The sequence below is a fragment of the Strongylocentrotus purpuratus genome, unplaced genomic scaffold, assembly GCF_000002235.5.
Source record: "Strongylocentrotus purpuratus isolate Spur 01 unplaced genomic scaffold, Spur_5.0 spur5_scaffold_20, whole genome shotgun sequence".
Classification (NCBI taxonomy): Eukaryota; Metazoa; Echinodermata; class Echinoidea; order Camarodonta; family Strongylocentrotidae; genus Strongylocentrotus; species Strongylocentrotus purpuratus.
The window spans coordinates 15,244,324-15,264,567 of NW_022145606.1; the positions used below are offsets into that span (position 1 = coordinate 15,244,324).

The following is a 20,244-nucleotide window of genomic DNA, read 5'->3' on the forward strand; positions in this document are numbered from 1 at the left end:
TGTGTCTCAGCTAATAAGACAAGTTCAAGGACTTTGCCACAAATGTTTATATTAACAACAACAATGATAATGATGGGTTCTTGTAGAGACTTTAACAAAATGTTGATCCTTCATATACAAGTAGAAGGGCATGTACCCAAACTTTGTTCAATTTATAATCAAGCATTAGTTTGGTCTAGGTCAGGCAGGCCTCTAGCAAGCTCTTGAGTCATTTTAGGTAACTATTGTGCAGGCATTATGCCTTAAGTTTGAGTATATACATGAACTGATCTACTTTGAGGTGAAGGCAAGTGCAGAATATTATTCCATGGAATTGTTACAGATTTATTAACTTTGATGCATGGTAGTTAATTTTAAAAAGCTCATGCATATTTAATCTTATGAAAATTCATGTAAAAGACTGGTTAGATATCTCTTTGTGTATAAATATGTCATTCTACATTTGTTTATAGGCATATTAATCTGATGAATATTCATGTGAAAGACTGGTTGTTCATGCATATTAACCTGATGAATATGTATGTGAAATACTGGTTGTTCATGCATATTAATCTGATGAATATTCATGTAAAAGACTGGTGGTATAATTTTGTCATTTTATATTTGTTCACACTACAGGCACCCATAACCAAGATTTAGGCACTGAACAGCAGAGACTGTCATTTGATGTTTTATTTTGATATGTACTCAGAATTACCAAGTTACATGTAAATTGTGAAGTAATAGAGAAAGTTGATTTTTGTATTGTAGTAATGAGATTGTGAATATTGTGCTGATTTGTTGATTTATTTAGCATTAAAAGAGAAGTTATTTCTGACATTTTGTGCACTTAGATTCATAATTCATGTCAAATGGGTTCAGAGCGAGGTTAAGTGAATGAAAAAAGTTTGATTGTAATCATCTGGACATATTAAAGTGCCACAGAGAGAGAGTGGGGTGTAAAAGAGTGAAAAGAGAGAGAGAGAGAGAGAGAGAAAGAGAGATGATAAAAGAGAGGAAGGGAGAGAAAAGGGGAGGGTTTGAGGGAGTAGAAGTTTATAGAAAATAAAAAGAGAAGTCCAGTAAGAAAGCGAGAGTATGAAAAGAAAAACGAGAGTACAGAAAATAAGAAGAGATGGTGTTGGAGGGAAAGGACCCCAGCTCAAATCAAGTCCAGTCTTAAATATAATATGAATGGGATCGTCTCTAAAGTGCTTGGACACATCGAAAGTGTATTGAGCGCTATATAAACCAAATTGTTATAGTAATTATTAATCTTGGGCACAAATTCCAATATTCCACAGAAAATTTAAAAATCCAGAGGCAATTATATAATAGGAAAACCTGTGTTGCAAGAGAAGTTATATTTGTCCGATTTATGTTTTTTAAAAAAATTATTTAAACCACAATGGGCTGTGTACCCTGCTTATCATCTGGTGTTTGTAACTTTTTATATTTTTACGATTTGCAATATTGTATTATATATATTTATATCTTTTAAATTTACTTATAAAATATCAACAATTTAGCAACTGGCTGCTAATCATGTTCAGTATTACATTATACCATGAATAATTACACATTGCAAATGCAAATTGGCTACATTTAGAGAATCAACCACGCCCCCCTTGAGTAAAAAAAAAGAAAAGAAAAGAGGATTCGGGGCAAAAAAATTGCATCTAACAACATTCCCCCCTTTTGAGTAACGAAAATTGGGAAATAATAGGGACGAATACCGTACCATAGATAAAATAAGGGAAAAATCAGGAAGAAAAATACAAGAACAAAACAAACAAGTTTTGTACAAGTCATATTCATTTTTCTTCTCAAGGAATCTATATTCCTTCAATCCATATTTATTTTTCTTGCATTAAAGATTGCCATGCATACAGATAGGTATATTCATTCCTTGAATAAATACATATATACAGAGTATAGCTAGAAAATAAAGCACCATCTTTCGTCCGCACTATACTACAAGTAAAAAAGAAAAATCACCCCACACATTAAATATTCAACAATACACAATACGTAAAGAATTACCGGTAGGCTGCTTATTCAAACGTGACACTTCCATATTGAAAGGCTCACAGAAAATTACATTCTGCTGCTCCAAACAACAATATTTCACATATCAAATCTACACGCATCAACTATTGCTAGGTTAGATACACCTCTAGCAAGCCTTTAAACCTCTAGGAAACCTTGTAGACCCACACTGGTTCTTGCCAAAGCATACTAAAGAGACATCGAGAAATATATAATAATATTCCATTTATTGTCTTCGAAAAATTGGCAACAGAATAACCTTACTTTTGCCTATAACGTACACCTCGAAGCAAACAAATAAATACATAAATACTAGTAATACTATTCTTTGCATCGTTCGATTTCATGAGCAGAGAAGAAAATAACGATGTATCTTACGCTTTGAGCAAAAGCACACTGATAACCATGCAAATTTTGGAAAACGGCACCTCATGGTTTTCAAAAAGCACCTGAAGGACGATAACGTTTGTGTCAATACCTCATGCAAAGGGTTGCGAGAAAGCTCTTTCAATTTCCTATATTGTACCCCACTCGAGGCCATTCAATACTATACCGGTAAATATTAACAAACTAACTCAAAACAATGGTTCAGCGAAATACCCAACATGTAACCTGCAAGGCAGTATCTAACAATAAATATATCTCACCATTTCTAAATCAATAATTCAGTCTAAATTAAACAACTAAATTATTCATAACATTACCAAGATTTTTAATTTACTATTATCAATAAGTATGTAAAAAATTGATTTGTCCAGATTTGTATTTATTGAGAATGTGACATATTTACATTTAAAAGTATTCGATAAAGGCCCTAATTCCACCAATTCATGTTCCTTTCTTGAAATACACAAAAAACATCAAATTTACAGGGGTATGAATAATTTAGTTCTTACTGTATGTGAAAAATCAAACTATGTATGAAAGTGTTAGCTGTGCAATTTTGTGACAATTTATCTTGATCTTGCAAGGATCATTTCATGAGGTTGGGGCAAATCGAGACCACCAAACTAACCCATCACTTTTAGTGTTAAAGGTACTATGTCCCTTTTGCAGCCAACCTCAAATTCTGTAAAACTTTGCAGGAATTATGAATATGTCATGTATGTCCTATCTGTGAAATGTAAACGTTAGCAGTGTCCTTATATTCAAATTATGCAAGGAAACCCGTTTACTTGCTAGACTTCACTGTCAGACACTATTGAGTGACTGACTGGCTTTTTTCTTCTTTGGTAATAATATACATGAAAAGAGTTGTAAAGGGTGCATGAGCATTTTGTCTACATCAATAACCCACTTCTTGTGATGGCCAAGATTAAACTGATTGAATCTTTGCGCAGCATAAAACGTATGACCATTCGGTACAATTGTCTGAAAATCAAGACCATTACTTTTGGGCTCTATAGCCCTAAAGTCGATTTGACAACTAATAGTCATTATTTTCCCATTTGAAGACATTTTCAAGCCCCACCTTTTTAGGGAAGTTCTAAATAAGTATTATCTTTCAAATGCAGTTGGAATTTAACTTTTTCATTTTTTTGGCCTGCAAATGGGACATAGTACCTTTAAAGCAATTATTCATCATTTAGCGTGTTAAAACACAATTATATTTTTGAGGAAAGGAAAATTTGTCTTTCAACACACTAAATGATAAATTATGTCTTTAAGTTCTGCAAAAAATGAAATTCCATGGATAATCTACAAAATCATGTTTTAGATCTACCGGTATGTTTCACTCCAGAAATATATAATTTATATATATATATATGCAGTCCAGCTCTTTGGAATTAATTTTTCCTTCATCACTCATTAAGTGTTCTGAAGTACCTTGAAAGGATTAAGCCCTTCCATTTTTCTACCTGATAAAATTAAGTTATTTATCAGTTATATGTGGAATGTTTAACACTTTGGTTGCTTTGGTCGCCTCTCTGTACAGTTGCAAGTTTGCCACACAAACATTTCTGCACAATACAATAAGCAGCAATGGAGAGAGGGTTGCTTTGTGCTACACAATGGCTTTGATAAATTACCAATATGGTCTTTATTAGCTTATGACAACCTTTTTAACACCGGCATAGATTAATCTTGCGCTGCAAACAGTAAAATAATCTTGAAGCCTTTGGTATATCTATCTTGTGATAGAAACAAAGTGGCACAGCATATACAGAGGCAATTATAAAGGCACAATTTTAAAAGTTCATATAAAGATAATTACTTTGACAAATGCCAGCTATGGGTCGCTTTACAAGAAACACAAAAACAACAAAAATTGTTTAATCTCGTTTCAGTTAGGGATGAAACAGGTGGGGTTCCTACCCATGGAAAAGGTGCTAATTTACTTGTGCTGTTACAAAGAAATCTAATGCTGCCTGATACATTTTGGCAAAGCACTATCAAAAATTTGAGAGACGTGTACCAATTTCTTTGATCATATGCCAAGGGCATGCGAACGACCCCAACAAGAGCACCAACGATTCCCCCAAATATTATGTTACGTATGGATTGCCAATCGTTTAGAAATTGTCACAATGTGAGAAAGAAGGTGGCCGGTAGAGGGGACATCACATACACCCCACTAGATCCTTTGGCTTGCGTGTCTAGGACCGTACATCTACGGATTGACACAAATCAAATCCCTTTCATTGGAAAGTATGAGGGAAGTGAGACCGATAGGGGCGGGCGGGGCCGGTAGAGGGGTGTCATATATACCCCACAGGATCCAGCATCCCCTCCCAATTTGGCTTGCAGTAACATCGGACTTGGTTAACCGTACCTGCATCATGGCTGGAAAAAAAATAGAAAGAGATAGGGGTGATTATTACATGACGTATAACGTGGTACATAGAGTAAAGTAATGTTTTTCTGTTGGTGAGTTTGTTGTGCATTTTATGTTTGAAAGTTGAAAAATGGGACCAACATTTACACCTGAAATTGTTCAACAAGTAGATTTTTGTTTCAGTATTTAAAACTGTAATCATATTCTCCGTTCTCTCGTTCTTCATCTTTTCATCGTCATTCTTTATCTATTTAATTCTTTTTCCTCTCCTGCCCTCCTTAACTTATTTTCCTCTACTCTTCCTCCTTCTCTTCCTCTTCTTTGAATACTCCTCACTATTCAGCTCCTTCTTCTCCTCCTACCCTCTTTTTCATTCTTACTTTTTTTTAAACTCCTCCCCTCTCACTTCTCTTCCATCATCACCAACATTGAACATTTTCATCAACAAAACTCACGAGGCCAATGAAAACTACTCTCATTGCTATCATCTTCACCGCCTCACTATCATCATCACCATCACCATCATCATTACCATCATCACAATAACCATCATCATTATTTATCACAATTCATAACCATCACCATCACCATCATCACCACTATCATCATCATTCAATCAATTCAATTTCAATTTAATGTCCAATATTGGAAATTTGTTTTGTTCACATTTAACATCACAATCACCATCACCATCACCATCACCATCACAACCCTCATCATCATCATCATCATCACTACCCTCATCATCATCATCACAGCCCTCATCATCACCATCATCATCATCATCATCATCATCACAACCCTCATCAGCATCATCATCATCATCACAACCCTCATCATCATCATCATCATCATCATCATCATCATCACAACCCTCATCAGCATCATCATTATCATCATCATCATCATCAGCATCATCATCATCATCAGCATCATCATCATCATCACAACCCTCATCAGCATCATCATCATCATCACAACCCTCATCATCATCATCATCATCACTATTGAAACTCACCCAGCCATCGGTACAGGTATATCACTACAGTGATACTGGTGAGGGTCAAGTACAGAGTCACACTCCATCACAACCATTATCACAACCATTACCATCACCATCATCACCACCATCATCATCATAATCACCATCATCATCACCATCACAATGACAACTACCACCATCATCATCATCACAACCATCATCATAATCACCATCATCATCACCATCACAATGACAACTACCACCATCATCATCATCACAACCCTCATCATCATCATCATCATCACTATTGAAACTCACCCAGCCATCGGTTCAGGTATATCGCTACAGTGATACTGGTAGGGATCTGGTACGTAGTCCGACTCCATCACAACCATCACCATCATCACCATCATCACCATCACAACCATCATCACCATCATCATTGTAACTCACCCAGCCATCGGTACAGGTATATCGCTTCCCGTGATACTGGTAGGGGTCAAGTACAGAGTCACACTCCATCACAACCATTATCACAACCATTACCACCATCATCATAATCACCATCATCATCACCATCACAATGACAACTACCACCATCATCATCATCACAACCATCACCATAATCATCATCATCATCATCATCATCATCACTTTTGAAACTCACCCAGCCATCGGTACAGGTATATCACTACAGTGATACTGGTAGGGATCAGGTACGTAGTCCGACTCCATCACAACCATCACCATCATCACCATCATCATCATCATCACCATCATCACCATCATCACCATCACAACCATCATCACCATCGCAACCATCATCACCATCATCATTGTAACTCACCCAGCCATCGGTACAGGTATATAACTACAGTGATACTGGTAGGGATCAGGTACGTAGTCCGACTCCATCACAACCATCACCATCATCACCATCATCATCATCATCATCATCATCACCATCATCATCATAATCACCATCATCATCACCATCACAATGACAACTACCATCATCATCATCATCACAACCATCACCATCATCATCATCACAACCATCATCATTGTAACTCACCCAGCCATTGGTACAGGTATATCGCTACAATGATACTGGTAGGGATCAGGTACATGTACGTAGTCTGACTCCATCACAACCATCACCATCATCACCATCATCACCATCACAACCATCATCACCATCATCATTGTAACTCACCCAGCCATCGGTACAGGTATATCACTACAGTGATACTGGTAGGGATCTGGTACGTAGTCTGACTCCATAGCGATCCGCGCCTGCTCCAGGTCATCTTCCATCTTAAGGCTGTTCTCCTGTGGGAGCGCCCAGTAGTCGTTGCTTTCTACCTCCATGGACTGAAAGAAAACGTTACATTGCATTGCATAATGTTAATCATATACAGTCAAACCTGCTTTAGTGACCACCTGTCTACAAAGGAAAGACCATCTGCCTACAAAGACCACCTGCCTACATACATGTAGACTAAGGCTGCGACGGGTAGTCGAATGCTCGAGTACCCGCACGGTTGACAACTACTCGGGTACGATTTCTTGTACCCGAATATTCGGCCGCAAAAAAAATTAAAAATAAAAAAAAAAAAAAAATGTCCAGGCCCACGCTTACCCGTGCCAGGGAGAGCGGCGTCCGCTGGCATGGTACCGTCGGTAAAAATGTTTCCCAACTCAAGCACTGTCAAACTCACCTTTCAGAAACTGGGACCAAATGTCCAGATTTCTGTTTGGACTGGGAGGAAAATGGATTATTCTGCCATCTTTGGTTTTTAAAACAGCATTGTTTACTGTTATTATTCTTATTAAATCGGCGCCTTAAACTGCAACTCAAAGTAAAGTTGCATGCGTTTTCAGCGAGGGACCTGAGAAACTGCCGAGTGGTATGGTAGTGGCAAAAAAAGAAAAAAATTCAAAAAAATCCAAAAATCCAAAAATTAAAAAAAAATCAAAAAAATTCAAAAAAATTATAAAAAAACATGGCGTCCGAATATTTGAGTATTCGCCTGTGAGTGTACTCGGGTACCTCATTACACTGTTGTGCACAGCCCTAATGTAGACTACCTGCCTACAAAGGAAAAACCACCTCCCTACATAGACTACCTGCCTACAAAGGAAAGACTACCTGTCTACAAAGGTAAGACCACCTGCCTACAAAGCACTAGTGCCTGCCTTCAAAGACCACCGGTCTACAAAGACCACCTGCCTTCAAAGATCACCTTTTGTGTTTCCCTTGGGCGGTCGCTATAGACAGGACTGTATTCATATATTTACATATCAGACTATCGGACAGTTTCTTTGACTTTGTGTATATTATTTATTTATCATCGTTATCTATCTAGCTTGTACCTATATTCGAAATCGAACCTCAACTTTTGGTTGCAATGAAGAAATAATAATAATAATTATACACCAAACCAACACACAATAAAAAGATATTATTTTGTAAACAGAAAATTGTATATTGTACCAACTTGAAATCAAGAGATTTTCTTAAACAAATTAAAAATAACTATTTAGTCCATTCATTTAGTGTTTATTTATATCTATTTAGCAATCAGTAACCATGGATCCTACCATTTTTTATTTATTTATCACCAGGGGGGTGTTTCACAAAGATCCTTAATCGAACCTAACTCTAAGTTAGACTTAAAAGTTATGGAGAGCCATTTGTAGCCTTAAAATAAAATATATTCAAAAGCAAATATTGAAGTGTTTTTTACTTTTAATAAATTCCACATCAATAACAAGAAATATCCTTGATAATAGTAAATATGAATGATTTGAATCAATATTTTATATCTTTTAAAATAATTTTTACAAATTATTTTCATAGATGCTAATTGCTTTCCATAATTGTTAAACTTAGGATCTTTGTGAAACACCCCCTGGGTGGATAGGTGGACATATACCAGTATCACAACTGAGGGCTCAAACCCAAGATCTTTCCTTGTTGAGCAGAGCTGCCAACCTTGTGCGACCAAAAAAAGGAATCATGATGGCAAAAAAAAGGAATTCATGAAAACGAAACTTACAACCACGTGCAACACACTTCCAATGCAGAAATGTTCATTCATCATGCTGTTTTTTCCATACAAGCAGGTAATTTTTTTGGTGGTTATTTTGGTATTATCGGCATTTCATTTTTTTTGAGAATATTTTTCTCTTTAACTATGTTTTAAAATTAGTTTTCTATTGAATTTGTGATCATTTCACCATTTTAGGGCAGTTGTTTGATGTGCGGTATGTAAAAGGAAAAAAAAAAAAAAAAAAAAAAAAATTATTAAAAAAACGTATTTTATGAAGAAAAAAACGTAATACCGTAATTTGGAGGAAAAAACAGAGTAATTCCGGCAAAAACGGAATGGTTGGCAGCTCTGGTTGAGTCAAGAATTAAACCATTCAACCAAGACGCCTCTATTTCTTTATGCAGACTTACCTTCATGTATTGGAGTTGTGATTGTAGTTTATCTGCTTTGGCTCGAAGTGATTCCTGCCTTGCGTGCTCTAGCTCAGGAGTTCTAATTTGTTTCTGGAAAAAATTAAAAGAAAAGAGATACAATATGTTCAAAGGATTTGTTTTTGTAATGTGAGCTTTCATAACTTTATTGCCTAGTCGCATGCATCTTTCTATACCAAATTGATAACATTTCGACCAACAGGTACAGCGCAGCGCTGCCTGAGGACAAAATGAACATTTCCCAATACAACAATTCATACTGTACACAATGCAGAATTGTCAATTTGCAGATATGTGAATAATGACTATTAGTCAATAAGCAATAATTCAAATACATTTTGAGATATGGTTATAAAATTTCATTTGTTTATTCAATTATGAGATACTCTATCTCTCTGTCGAGTTTCAGAATCTTTTCATCACTCCATCTCTGAGATCCCGGGGTGGGGTGGAATCTAGTCCAGATTCAGTCCGTTCGTTCTTTTTATCCCCCACACACATCGCGGTCTCTCCACTGATCGCGCAATCCCCAAATTTCCGTCCACACGAACGTCCAGACGAATCTGCCAGTGTCGGGGGTCAAAAGTTCGCGCTAATGTATGCTGACGTAGTGCCTTCGCTTATGCCCCAATGAATATGCATTAGTAACATCGTCGAGCTTTGTTTGTATTAGGATTAGGTCAGCCCTGCCTGAAACCTTGGACCATGCTGAAACTCTACACGCACTGCCCCGATGCAGTGGAAAACACATTGGGTGGAAGTCCATGGTTTTAGCCACTTACTGGTGTTTGGCCTACTACCAGGGAGCCCAACTCCCTGATCTCTTCACATGCATGCAAACTGTATTCTTGTCTGAATTCAATAAGATTCTGACTTGCAATCACTGCCATTATCTCTCGTTGCATGAATAAATCAGCAGTAAATTTAAGATGGTGGTCTCCTGCATTTGTCAATTAAGTTGAAATGATTTGTAAACCGTTGAATAAAGGTAGAATTATTATATAATTTTTGATTATATTATATGATCATAGGCCTATATATATTTTGACTTTTATTAAAGTACCTCGTTTAACGAAATAATGATACTATCAATTATAATGATATGAAGGTCACTTAATTCAACATAAAAACGCTCAGGCATTTGACACGGCACATAAATATGTCTCTATACAATTCTCTTTCGTTCATGACTCGTACTCGTTGGAATGATGAGCCACAGACAAATTTTATTTATATGTATTTGTTATACGGGGCAAACTTTCATATTTTCTTTGGGGTATATTGAGCTAGTATTAGGAATTTGGACCATTCTTACGTGTTTTTTTTTCCCGAAGGACGGGAAAAGGGGAAATCTTGTTTGGGAACATGATGATCTGAACAGGGGGTCGGAATACTTTAGGTGTCGGGAGGGGAAAATAAGAACGAACATCAGTGGACGAAAGATATTCGTGGTTTAAGAAGAAAAAGAGTGGGCCTATTCCCAATTCTTTTGGCTTATTATTTTATTTCCATCTATTGAGAGTGCAAAGAGCGGCAAAAAGTCTAATGGATGGTCCAATACGATTTACTTTTGGCTGTGAGCGCGCAAGTGACATCAATCAGATTGTATGAGAAGTTTTTAAGTCCAAAATGATTTATTTGCAAAAGTTACTTTCATTAAAACTTTTAACCGTATATTCGATTAAATGAAGCTTTAAATACTTAAAACAGTTTAAGTCTGAAGAAGGATTTAGAACTTAAGAGAGTATGCGATACTGAAATATTGAGCCTCATGATATTCGTTATTAAATCTGAAAGGTTCGTGCCCGGTTGAAAAATCTCTTCGACTTAAAATAATAAACCATTCGCGCTTAGAAATAAGTCTTATTTTGTAGAGCATTATTCATGTTAATATTATAACGGAAAACCTAGTCTGTGAACAGTATTGTAAGTGTTGCCTTGTTTCATTCACTTAGACTTTTATGAGGCAATATATTGAGTGGGAAGTGGTGAAAATAGGAACGAACAGATATCTCCGGACGAAAGAGACGGATGGAGAAGGAAGAATATGTAAATCATATCTATCTTGGACATGTTTATTTTGACGTTCGTAGAGCATAGTTCATGTTCCAATTAAAAGGTGGAATAAACCTAAATTGCGAATAATAATAGGATTATTAATAATAATGATAATAATGACATCAACAACAAAAAACGATTAAAAAAAAGTAATGATAGTAATAACAATGATAATGATAGATGTTCATCATTTATCTTAATGGTGTAATATTGTTCTTTATTTAATCAATGTTGATTTGCATGTTTCGATATGGGCATCAAGTATCCATGTGTTTGTTGTAGTAAGCCAGTGAAAGTGTGAAACGAAATCAAAAAGCTCTTCGGTATGTTCAAAGTATGGGGAATGGGTTCACATTAAGTGTGACAGAATTCCACGAATAAAAAGTCATGTTCATACCATCACACCCAACTGCAAAGTATGATGATTAAGCAGTATCTTGGGCAATTTAAAGAGAGAAACAAACGATGAAATCATCCCTAATAATCTAATCACAATGTAGGGGTACAATATGGCAATAATTGTATATTTGTGCTTTGAGGTTTCCCTTTGTAGGTGCCCTTTTTCCGTAAAGTACCCTTTTTGTTGGTGCCCCCCTACTTTGGAAGTTGCTCCGCAAGGCACTTGTCCACGGTAAGAGGAAACTGTTAAATCTCGAAGAACAAAAACTATATAATCTCACATGGCTATACTCCCCATATAATGTCTACAATTTCCATTTGGTATTTTTAAATTCATAAATTGGTTGTAAATTGCTCTGAAAAAATGTCATAAAATGCACTAAAATAAGGCTTATATTGCGCCGGAGAGAATCTAGGATCCCAGAGCTTCCAAGGCCCCTGGACCCCAGCATAAAGGGACTTCACACATCGCGCTGGTGATGTGATTTCAGGGTGAGAGCTTCCGAGTCAACGCTCCTTCCCCAACTTCAAGAAAGCTTCCTACGCCTATAATCTACAATGTCTATTTTTATTAGGAACCTATAATCCACAAGCACCATTTTTTAATATAGGTTCCTCACATTTTACTTGAAGTTTTATTTATTCCACATTTTACAGAAAAACAGTTTATATTCTTTCAATTTCTTATTTTTATACAGGCGTATATTTTATAAGAGTAGATTTCACACAAGAAGAAAAACAATTAAAGATTTCAAATCAAATATAATGTACGGAAAATAAGTGGGAAATTTCAAAATATGTAGATAATAACGGGCAAGGTAGAACAATGTAAAATGTGGGGAGCCTAAATAAAAAGCATAGCTTGTATGTGAATAGGCTCCCGTACTTAATCGGACATGTGAATTGAGTTTCTTTGTAACTTGATTATATACCATTACCATAGCTATATGATTTCTATTTCATATGTCTGTCTCTATACTGTAAAATGTGGAGAGAGCAACAACAAACAAACTTGAAAACTTGAAATGCAGGAAAACCACAGGTTTTTTAAAGCAAGGATATCGAAATTCACGACGTTGGATGGAATTACCCCCTCCGACCACTTTCCTGTTCGGTTGTTTCGCTACCTCGCGGGGTCACATTAACGATGCCATCCAATTTCTAAACACCCCCTTGATAAAAATCCTTACAGGCCGGTATGGACGTGTGACCATAGTTCGCGTGTGCCCTCAGTAATTCGCTATCTCAAAAATCGGTAAGATTTCGAAAATCTAATATATAGGCCTATAGTGGAAAGAGGAACATAAATTAACCAGAGATGAAATTTTCTTTGGAATTGGGTGCGAAATTGAGAAAATATTGACAAAAGATCGGTAAATTTTGCAGTCATTATTTTGTGTCCGTTCCGAAAAATTATCAACTTACCGATAAGGGTCTGGAAATCTACATTTTGAGAGCAGATATCCTCAAAATTGTGAGTAAAAAGTGCTCCCAAACTGGTTGTATGATATATTGCCTTGCAAATTACGATATTATTATTTTTTTATTTTATTAATTGCGTTTTTGATAAATCAGCTGTAAAGCCCCGTGCGCGAAGTAAGGTCTCGTTGTTTTTATAACGTTTTTAGTTGCAGAGCGCACGCCGATCCAAAATTAAAATGATGAGTCATCTACATAATTATGCAGGAAACAATAATTGTGATAAATATGGTCAAAATATAGGTAAAGGGTAGGAGAAACAAGAAATGGTAAATTTCCATATTGAAAAGGGATGGAAATTACCCATGTTAATATCAGAAGCTTAACTTAGGTAAACGATGTTCAGTATTTTTTGACAAAATAAAACATACGATTTGTTCAGTTAGTCTGAAACATAGTTAAACGATGACATTGTATGAATCAAATCAATTATGTGCCTGGATATAAATGTGTGGTTAAACATAGAGGCCGGTTAGTTAGAGGAGGAGTGGGTTGCCACATAAAGGAAAATATATCTTACTTAAGAAGAACGGATTTGGACTGAATGTCACAAGATTGAACTGATGTGTTTAGAAGTAAAAAGGCACCAAAGCAGTCCTATTTTGTAGATATAGATCCATCCAGTGATGCAACTCTTCAATTTTCTTTAATATACTATAACAAAATATTAATGATGTATTTTCTGTCACAAATTCTGTCACTATTGTTTTTGGTGACTTTAATTGTAATATGATGACCATTGTCTGTTATGCGACCTATCGTATATAATGCTCGCCATATATACCATGCACCCAAAACCTTCGACAAATACCATTTCCTAAAACAGAATACAAAAAATTGATCCTTTTTATTCACCAGAAATTGCCATTGTCCGTCCAGAATTGCAAATCACAATTTCAAGAAACAATGTAAACATTTCTCTAACATGCTTTAAAAAAACACGACAATCTGACTACTGTGGGGGGGGGGGGGGGGGGTTCTCGCCGTGCATCTCATGTGCGCTCCATGTATAGTTTAATCAAAATGTACAAATGTTTTTTTTTTTATATATTGAATTGTATTGATGTTTTCATGCATTCATGTTTTGTTTTTATGTTGACTGATTTTGATTGTATCATGTGGTGAGGGAGGGCTCCGTTGGAAAGCAGTTCTTTTAACTGAATCGGAATACCCTTCACTGTTTTATCCATTGTAATAAATAAAACATAAATAAATGTTAGATTCGAGAGTCATTCAGTCCCAGTTTCGTATAGCTCCATATTTCAAAGCTTCGGCAATCTTCTCCTCCGTAAAACGATGATGATTATCCACAGACGTTCTTACAGATTATGGTTAACAAACGATGATAACAACAGTTCCAAAAATCATGAAATGTAAATGTAAATCTCAGAAAACCAACTCGATAAAGCCAACCCGAAGAGCACAGTTTGTGTAAACTCGATATCAGGCGTCTGGACGTCAGTATTTATAGTTCAGTTTGTTTTCAATTTGCAATAGTCAGTTCATGTTTTGCTCCACAATCTTCAAACTTTAATTTCTTTCAACAAACAGAGGATTTTTTATTTATAGAAACATTTGAAATGCATTAACGTAATAAACACTCCACCCTAATTTTTTAAAATAAGTATGGAATCCTTATAATGAGAATAGTAGCTTCGTGACGGCGGCGGAACATTACGTAATGCGCCAAAGTGATTGTCAGGTTTTTCGTCCAATCAGCGTACATCGAACGTGTATAGCTTTGTGGGCGGAGTTAATCTCCCCCGGAATTCCGGGGGAGAATGGCAGATTCGTCTGGACCGTATTCAGGACCCAGATTTAGAGGAATGGCTAGGTCTACTTTCAACGTTGAGGGTGTGTTATTTTATCAGCTGAGTGGGTGCGCTAAACGAAAACGGTACAGAGGCTGGACTAGGTGGAATCCACCCCTAGTACCCCCTCAGCAGAGAGTGCACCCCGAACACCTGGTCTTTTTAGGGTTAAACCTTGTTGCCCACTTATTAGTCGACAACTAGCTTAGTAAAGGTTTAATGTATATGAGCCCAGGGGGAGGGGGGGGGGGGAATGTTTCACAAAGACCAAGATTGACATTAAGTTGGACTTGACTATCGCAGGCCATTCATGCCACTGTTTGCTCTTACCATTTACTAGCGTTGGTCTCTCAAGAAACGTACAAACCATAGTCACATATCTACAGAATTTTGGATATCGTATTTGCCAGCGATAAGGCCGCACTGCTGCATAGGCCGCACCCCAACTTTGACATTTCAAAGAGGAGGAAAAAAAAAAAAAAACAGACAAAACAAAATAATCGTAATTTTCTCTGAAAACACTATTTTTTTTTTACAAACTGATACTAAATTCATCAATATTCTTATAATTTACCGGAAGTTTAGCTAAAAAAGTGATCGCAGGCAGATTTGGTGTCCGATATACCCCTACGGTACGGTGTAAAGCGAAATTGCATGAAATGGAAAAACAAAATGGCGACTTCGGATGGATGCTTCACGGCAGCTCCGTTTAAAGGTCCCTTACTTTACTTTTGCAATGCATTGGCACTAACTTGGATCAAGATATATCGGCAAATGTTGTTTTAGGAAGTTATTTTCATCTTCATGTCAACAATGCAAGATAAAATTGTCGGTAAGATGTGTTGAAATGTCCTGTACCATAGTGCTATAGTTATTTTACCGTATGTAGTCCCATATGTGCAAATTCGTGCTGGTTTTGACTTTCGTTTTTTTTTTTTTTTTACTCTTTCGCCGTAAAGGCCGCAACCCGACTTTTTGATATTGATGGCAAATACGGTAGTTCATTATCGAAGGAAGAATTTAAAGATCATAATGGCGAGAGCAACCAGTGGCATGAATGTCCACTTTTAGTCAATAAAGGTAGAAAGCAAGATCGATCTTGTCTTTGTGAAACACCCCCCTGGTGTATTTATTTGTGCTTTCAATGAAAATGCTTCGAGGTTATCCATAAAATGTGAACAGATTCTTTTAACCATAACAACCAACCAACAGCGAACAAAATTACACAGGAGTTGTGGGCAATTCAGCTCTTGAAAGCTCAAAAATAGCTCTGGTAAACTGAAAAGACTCTGGAAATATATAACAATAAATTTCTCAAACATGATAAATATCACTGAAAAAATAGCACTTTCACCACATGAAATCCTGAAACAACCCGTGTGAACAAAAACATATTTGTTTCGCTGCCAACTTACCTCTAGTTGTTTGCGAAGGTTTTGAGGAGTCTGCCAGCAGCTGTTTGAATCCTGATCTATCTCCACCCTGGGGTTACTCAGCAATGCCTCCTGACCTGACCCCGACCCCAGCCTCTCGGCCCCGCCCCCTTGACCACGTCCAGCCTCCCCCTGGCCCCACCCCTCTCTGTCCAGTTGGGCGTCGTCGCTGCCCCTGCAGGACCGCGCCACGGCCGACCAGCTGGCCAGCCGGCCCCCCTGCCACGAGAGCCACTTTGGACCTTCTCCCTGATTGTTCGGTTGGGGTTCTACCCTTGGTCCCGTGTGGTCCCTCTGGCGTTGGTGAAGTGACGGTGACATGTGAGGTACTTGGTGCTTTGATGGTTGATGGGTGATGGCGGGGAAAGGTGTCTCTGGAAGGCAGTCGTCGTCCATCGCAAGGTCTGACGGCGAACACATCTTCTTTGCAACTGGACAAAACTGGGAGGTAAACATGAGTTGTGGTTGTCTGATTAAGTTGCAAAACAAACTGTGTTCAAGCAAATAGGAAGGTTAATGATGAAGTATATAGATGTTGGCCTGAATTCACTAAGGAGTTTTAAATTTAACCCATGGTTTAAATCTTCCTTAACCCATCGCAAGGTCCGACGGTGAACACACCTTCTTTGCAACTGGACAAAACTGGGGGGTAGAAAAGAGTTAAGTTTCAAGTTTTTTTATCTATCTTTCTTTCATAACACACATTAGATATATGACATGAATATAACAAGTGAACAGAATATGGCATTACAATAGAAAGATGAGGTGACCTTGGTTGAAAGCAAGGCTTGTGGATTTAAGGTCCCTCATGAGTAGCTTATGAGTACGGTATGTCCAAAAAAGAACAAACTCGTCAGATAAGAATAATGTGTACATTTAAATGCAACTGAGAAAATATAAACATTTAAATAAGAACAATACAATCTACTGACTACTAAATAATGGTTATAAACAAGAGGAAACAGGAATATACTATGAGCAACAGGACTGAAACACAGACAAAAACTAAACAAGACAGACAGATGAATAGATGTGAGAAACGGGAGTAGAATTATGCTGACCTATATAGCAAATAATTGCATGGTTATCTGATTAAGTTGTAAAACAAACTGTCTGCAAGCACATGGGAAGGCTGTTGGCCGAATTCACTAAGGATTTTAAAATTTAACCCATGGTTTAAATCTTCATTTACATAACCCATGGTCTAAAATTAGCATAAATTAAGCGCAACACAGCCAGAGGTGCAATATTAGACGCGCTCAAGGCAAGGTACGCTTAATTTGCGCTAATTTTCATAAGAAGAATCATTCCTCCAAAATAGGAATGATTGGCAGCTATGAAAGAGGGAGCAACACTGTTGCTATGTACCTGATCATGCGGTTCCTCAGCTTGGGTGAACGTTGATTTTCTCTTAGTCCCATACATTCCAAAGAATGTCTTGCTCATGTCCCAGCTCGGCCTCGGCAGCCCCATCTGATCACAGGATGAAACTTCCATCACTGCCACGCACCAATCCTGATAAAACTGTGAGATAGAAAAAAAATTAAAGAATCAGAAAACACATTTTGGACATACGTGTGTGTAGGATACCCAGTGGTCTACACAGGGTTTTGTCACGAAGGGTGTTTTAAAATTTGGAAATCAGGCCGATCGATATTTCACACAGACTCAGAAGGGGGGGGGGGGTTAACCCTCAGAACACCCCCTCTGGCCTCTACTGCATACATGTACGTGCCTGAGGATGCCAGACCATAACAACTAGGAGCATATATACTTGTAGTAACAAATGTAAAGAGAAGTCACCCTCGCTTAGGCTCAAACCTCTCAAACCACCAGATTTCATTCAAAATCAGCACTTCAGTCTTTACTTTTTAGATCATTGAAAATTAGTGACAACTAAAATTCAAAAATTAAATTCAACAATTTACCAATTAAAAGAATAGGTCTAGAATCTAGACCTACTTAAATAAATCGGGAAATCTATCGTTATTCCTGGCAAAATGCTGTTTCGCCTTCATCATTCATATTCATGCCATGGTTCAATGTCATTGCGAATTTGTGTGCATTTCTAAATCTTGCCCTTCATTACTCTTTATACTATAGCTCACTAGCTGTTTTAGCCTAGATCTACAGAAAGTCAGATTATTTCAGAGCCACACAATGACACATACACAGACAGAGCAACATCAACAGACACAGGCAGAATAGACTCTAGAGACTAGACTAAGTGCAGTGCAGTGCATAGACCGAAAGCTTCAGTCTCTATACCGTCGGTTGTTCCACTGAGACTACGTCTGGCTCCACTAGACCTCCCGTTATAGAGACTGAACGATCGCCTATGCCAGCCTATGTTGAAGATATCACGGCTAGATTTTAGCCGTTAGGCCCCTCCCACAAACATGAACAAACTTGCCACGGCCGTATTGTTATGCCCCCAAAATCCCCCAAAATCCCCCAAAATGTCATTTTACCTCGTGCATATCCAATTTTACATTAGGCCTAGGCTATAATACACGGTTCCACTTACTAACTTGATTGAAATAATCCGTTTAATGGTCCCTTTTAAGGAAATTATGGGTCAAAATCGACATCCATGTTGAAAATCTTGCAAGCCGTGTTAAACTCTCGCTGCCGTCAATCTCATCCCTTCTAGTCTACGCCGAAGGCAAAAATGATTATGAAGGAAAAACTGTGATAACGCCATTATGAACGTGTAGATGGCACACAGTTTTTCCTTCATAATCATTTTGCCTTCGGCGTAGACTAGAAGGGATGAGATTGACGGCAGCGAGAGTTTAACACGGCTTGCAAGATTTTCAACATGGATGTTGATTTTGACCCATAATTTCCTTAAAAGGGACCATTAAACGGATTATTTCAATCAAGTAAGTAAGTGGAACCGATGTATTATAGCCTACTAGATCTAGGCCTAATGTAAAATTGGATATGCACGAGGTAAAATGACATTTTGGGGGATTTTGGGGGCATAACAATACGGCCGTGGCAAGTTTGTTCATGTTTGTGGGAGGGGCCTAATGGCTAAAATCTAGCCGTGATATCTTCAACATAGGCTGGCATAGGCGATCGTTCTGTCTCTATAACCGGAGGTCTAGTGGAGCCAGACGTAGTCTCAGTGGAACAACCGACGGTATAGAGACTGAAGCTTATTTTAGACTTATAGTTTCCTCTAAGATGAGGGACTGAGATCTATGCAGTGCAGTGCTACTGGCTGCTAGCAACACTGAAATTGACCCAGATTTGATATTGTACAAGTGTTTGAGAAACAGTCTGCATAAATTTAGAGCCATAGAGGAAAGTGTGGCCTGCAAATGCTAAGATATAAGCTTATTAACGCCGTTAACCTGCTACAGCCTTAAATGAGCTGAGTACAGCCTACGCTACAGCCACAGGGTTGTATAACTTGTAGTTCGAGACCGAGCGCGGGCCGGGCTTGCGGCGGGGAACTGACTCAGTGAGCCTAATCCCGGGCGTCCCAGCTGCAGTGGCAATCAATTATCTTGCAATACAAAGCACATGTAATAATGTCAATAAACACCGCAGAACAGAACGGTAAAACAGAAGATAATTACAGCTCTTCCCACAGAAATTTTCACAGGAAATTCAGCTTACGTATTCTATACATTCACGTCGAATGAACGGTACATGTAATATGTAGAAACATACCTAAAATCCCACGAATTCGTCAGTTATTTCCGACTTCCTTTGTTGTGGTTTTGAAATTTCCCCAGCACAGGATAGAGCGCCAAACATTAGTGACCCGGAATTGACCA

The 20,244-nt window shown here is 37.6% G+C and overlaps 1 protein-coding gene and 1 long non-coding RNA gene across 3 annotated transcripts; one reads left to right on the forward strand and one right to left on the reverse strand.

Moving 5' to 3' along the window:
- The first annotated feature begins 2,955 nt into the window (after positions 1 to 2,955).
- LOC115927247 lies at positions 2,956 to 3,698 on the forward strand. The gene is made up of 2 exons (XR_004065516.1): positions 2,956 to 3,064; positions 3,600 to 3,698. It is a non-coding gene; the product is annotated as an uncharacterized LOC115927247 (long non-coding RNA).
- A 325-nt stretch (positions 3,699 to 4,023) lies between these two features.
- Positions 4,024 to 20,244, reverse strand: LOC115918023. 2 transcript variants are annotated; one of them, XM_030992843.1, is made up of 6 exons: positions 20,138 to 20,244; positions 17,822 to 17,977; positions 16,436 to 16,894; positions 9,253 to 9,345; positions 7,003 to 7,160; positions 4,024 to 4,812 (listed from the first exon to the last, which is right to left on the reverse strand). In XM_030992843.1, the coding sequence occupies exons 2-6, from the start codon at positions 17,948 to 17,950 to the stop codon at positions 4,728 to 4,730; spliced, it is 924 nt and encodes a 307-aa protein (XP_030848703.1). In that variant the 5' UTR covers positions 17,951 to 17,977; positions 20,138 to 20,244; the 3' UTR covers positions 4,024 to 4,727. The 2 variants fall into 2 exon arrangements, with proteins under 2 accessions (XP_030848703.1, XP_030848704.1); XM_030992844.1 differs by having other exon boundaries at positions 20,084 to 20,227.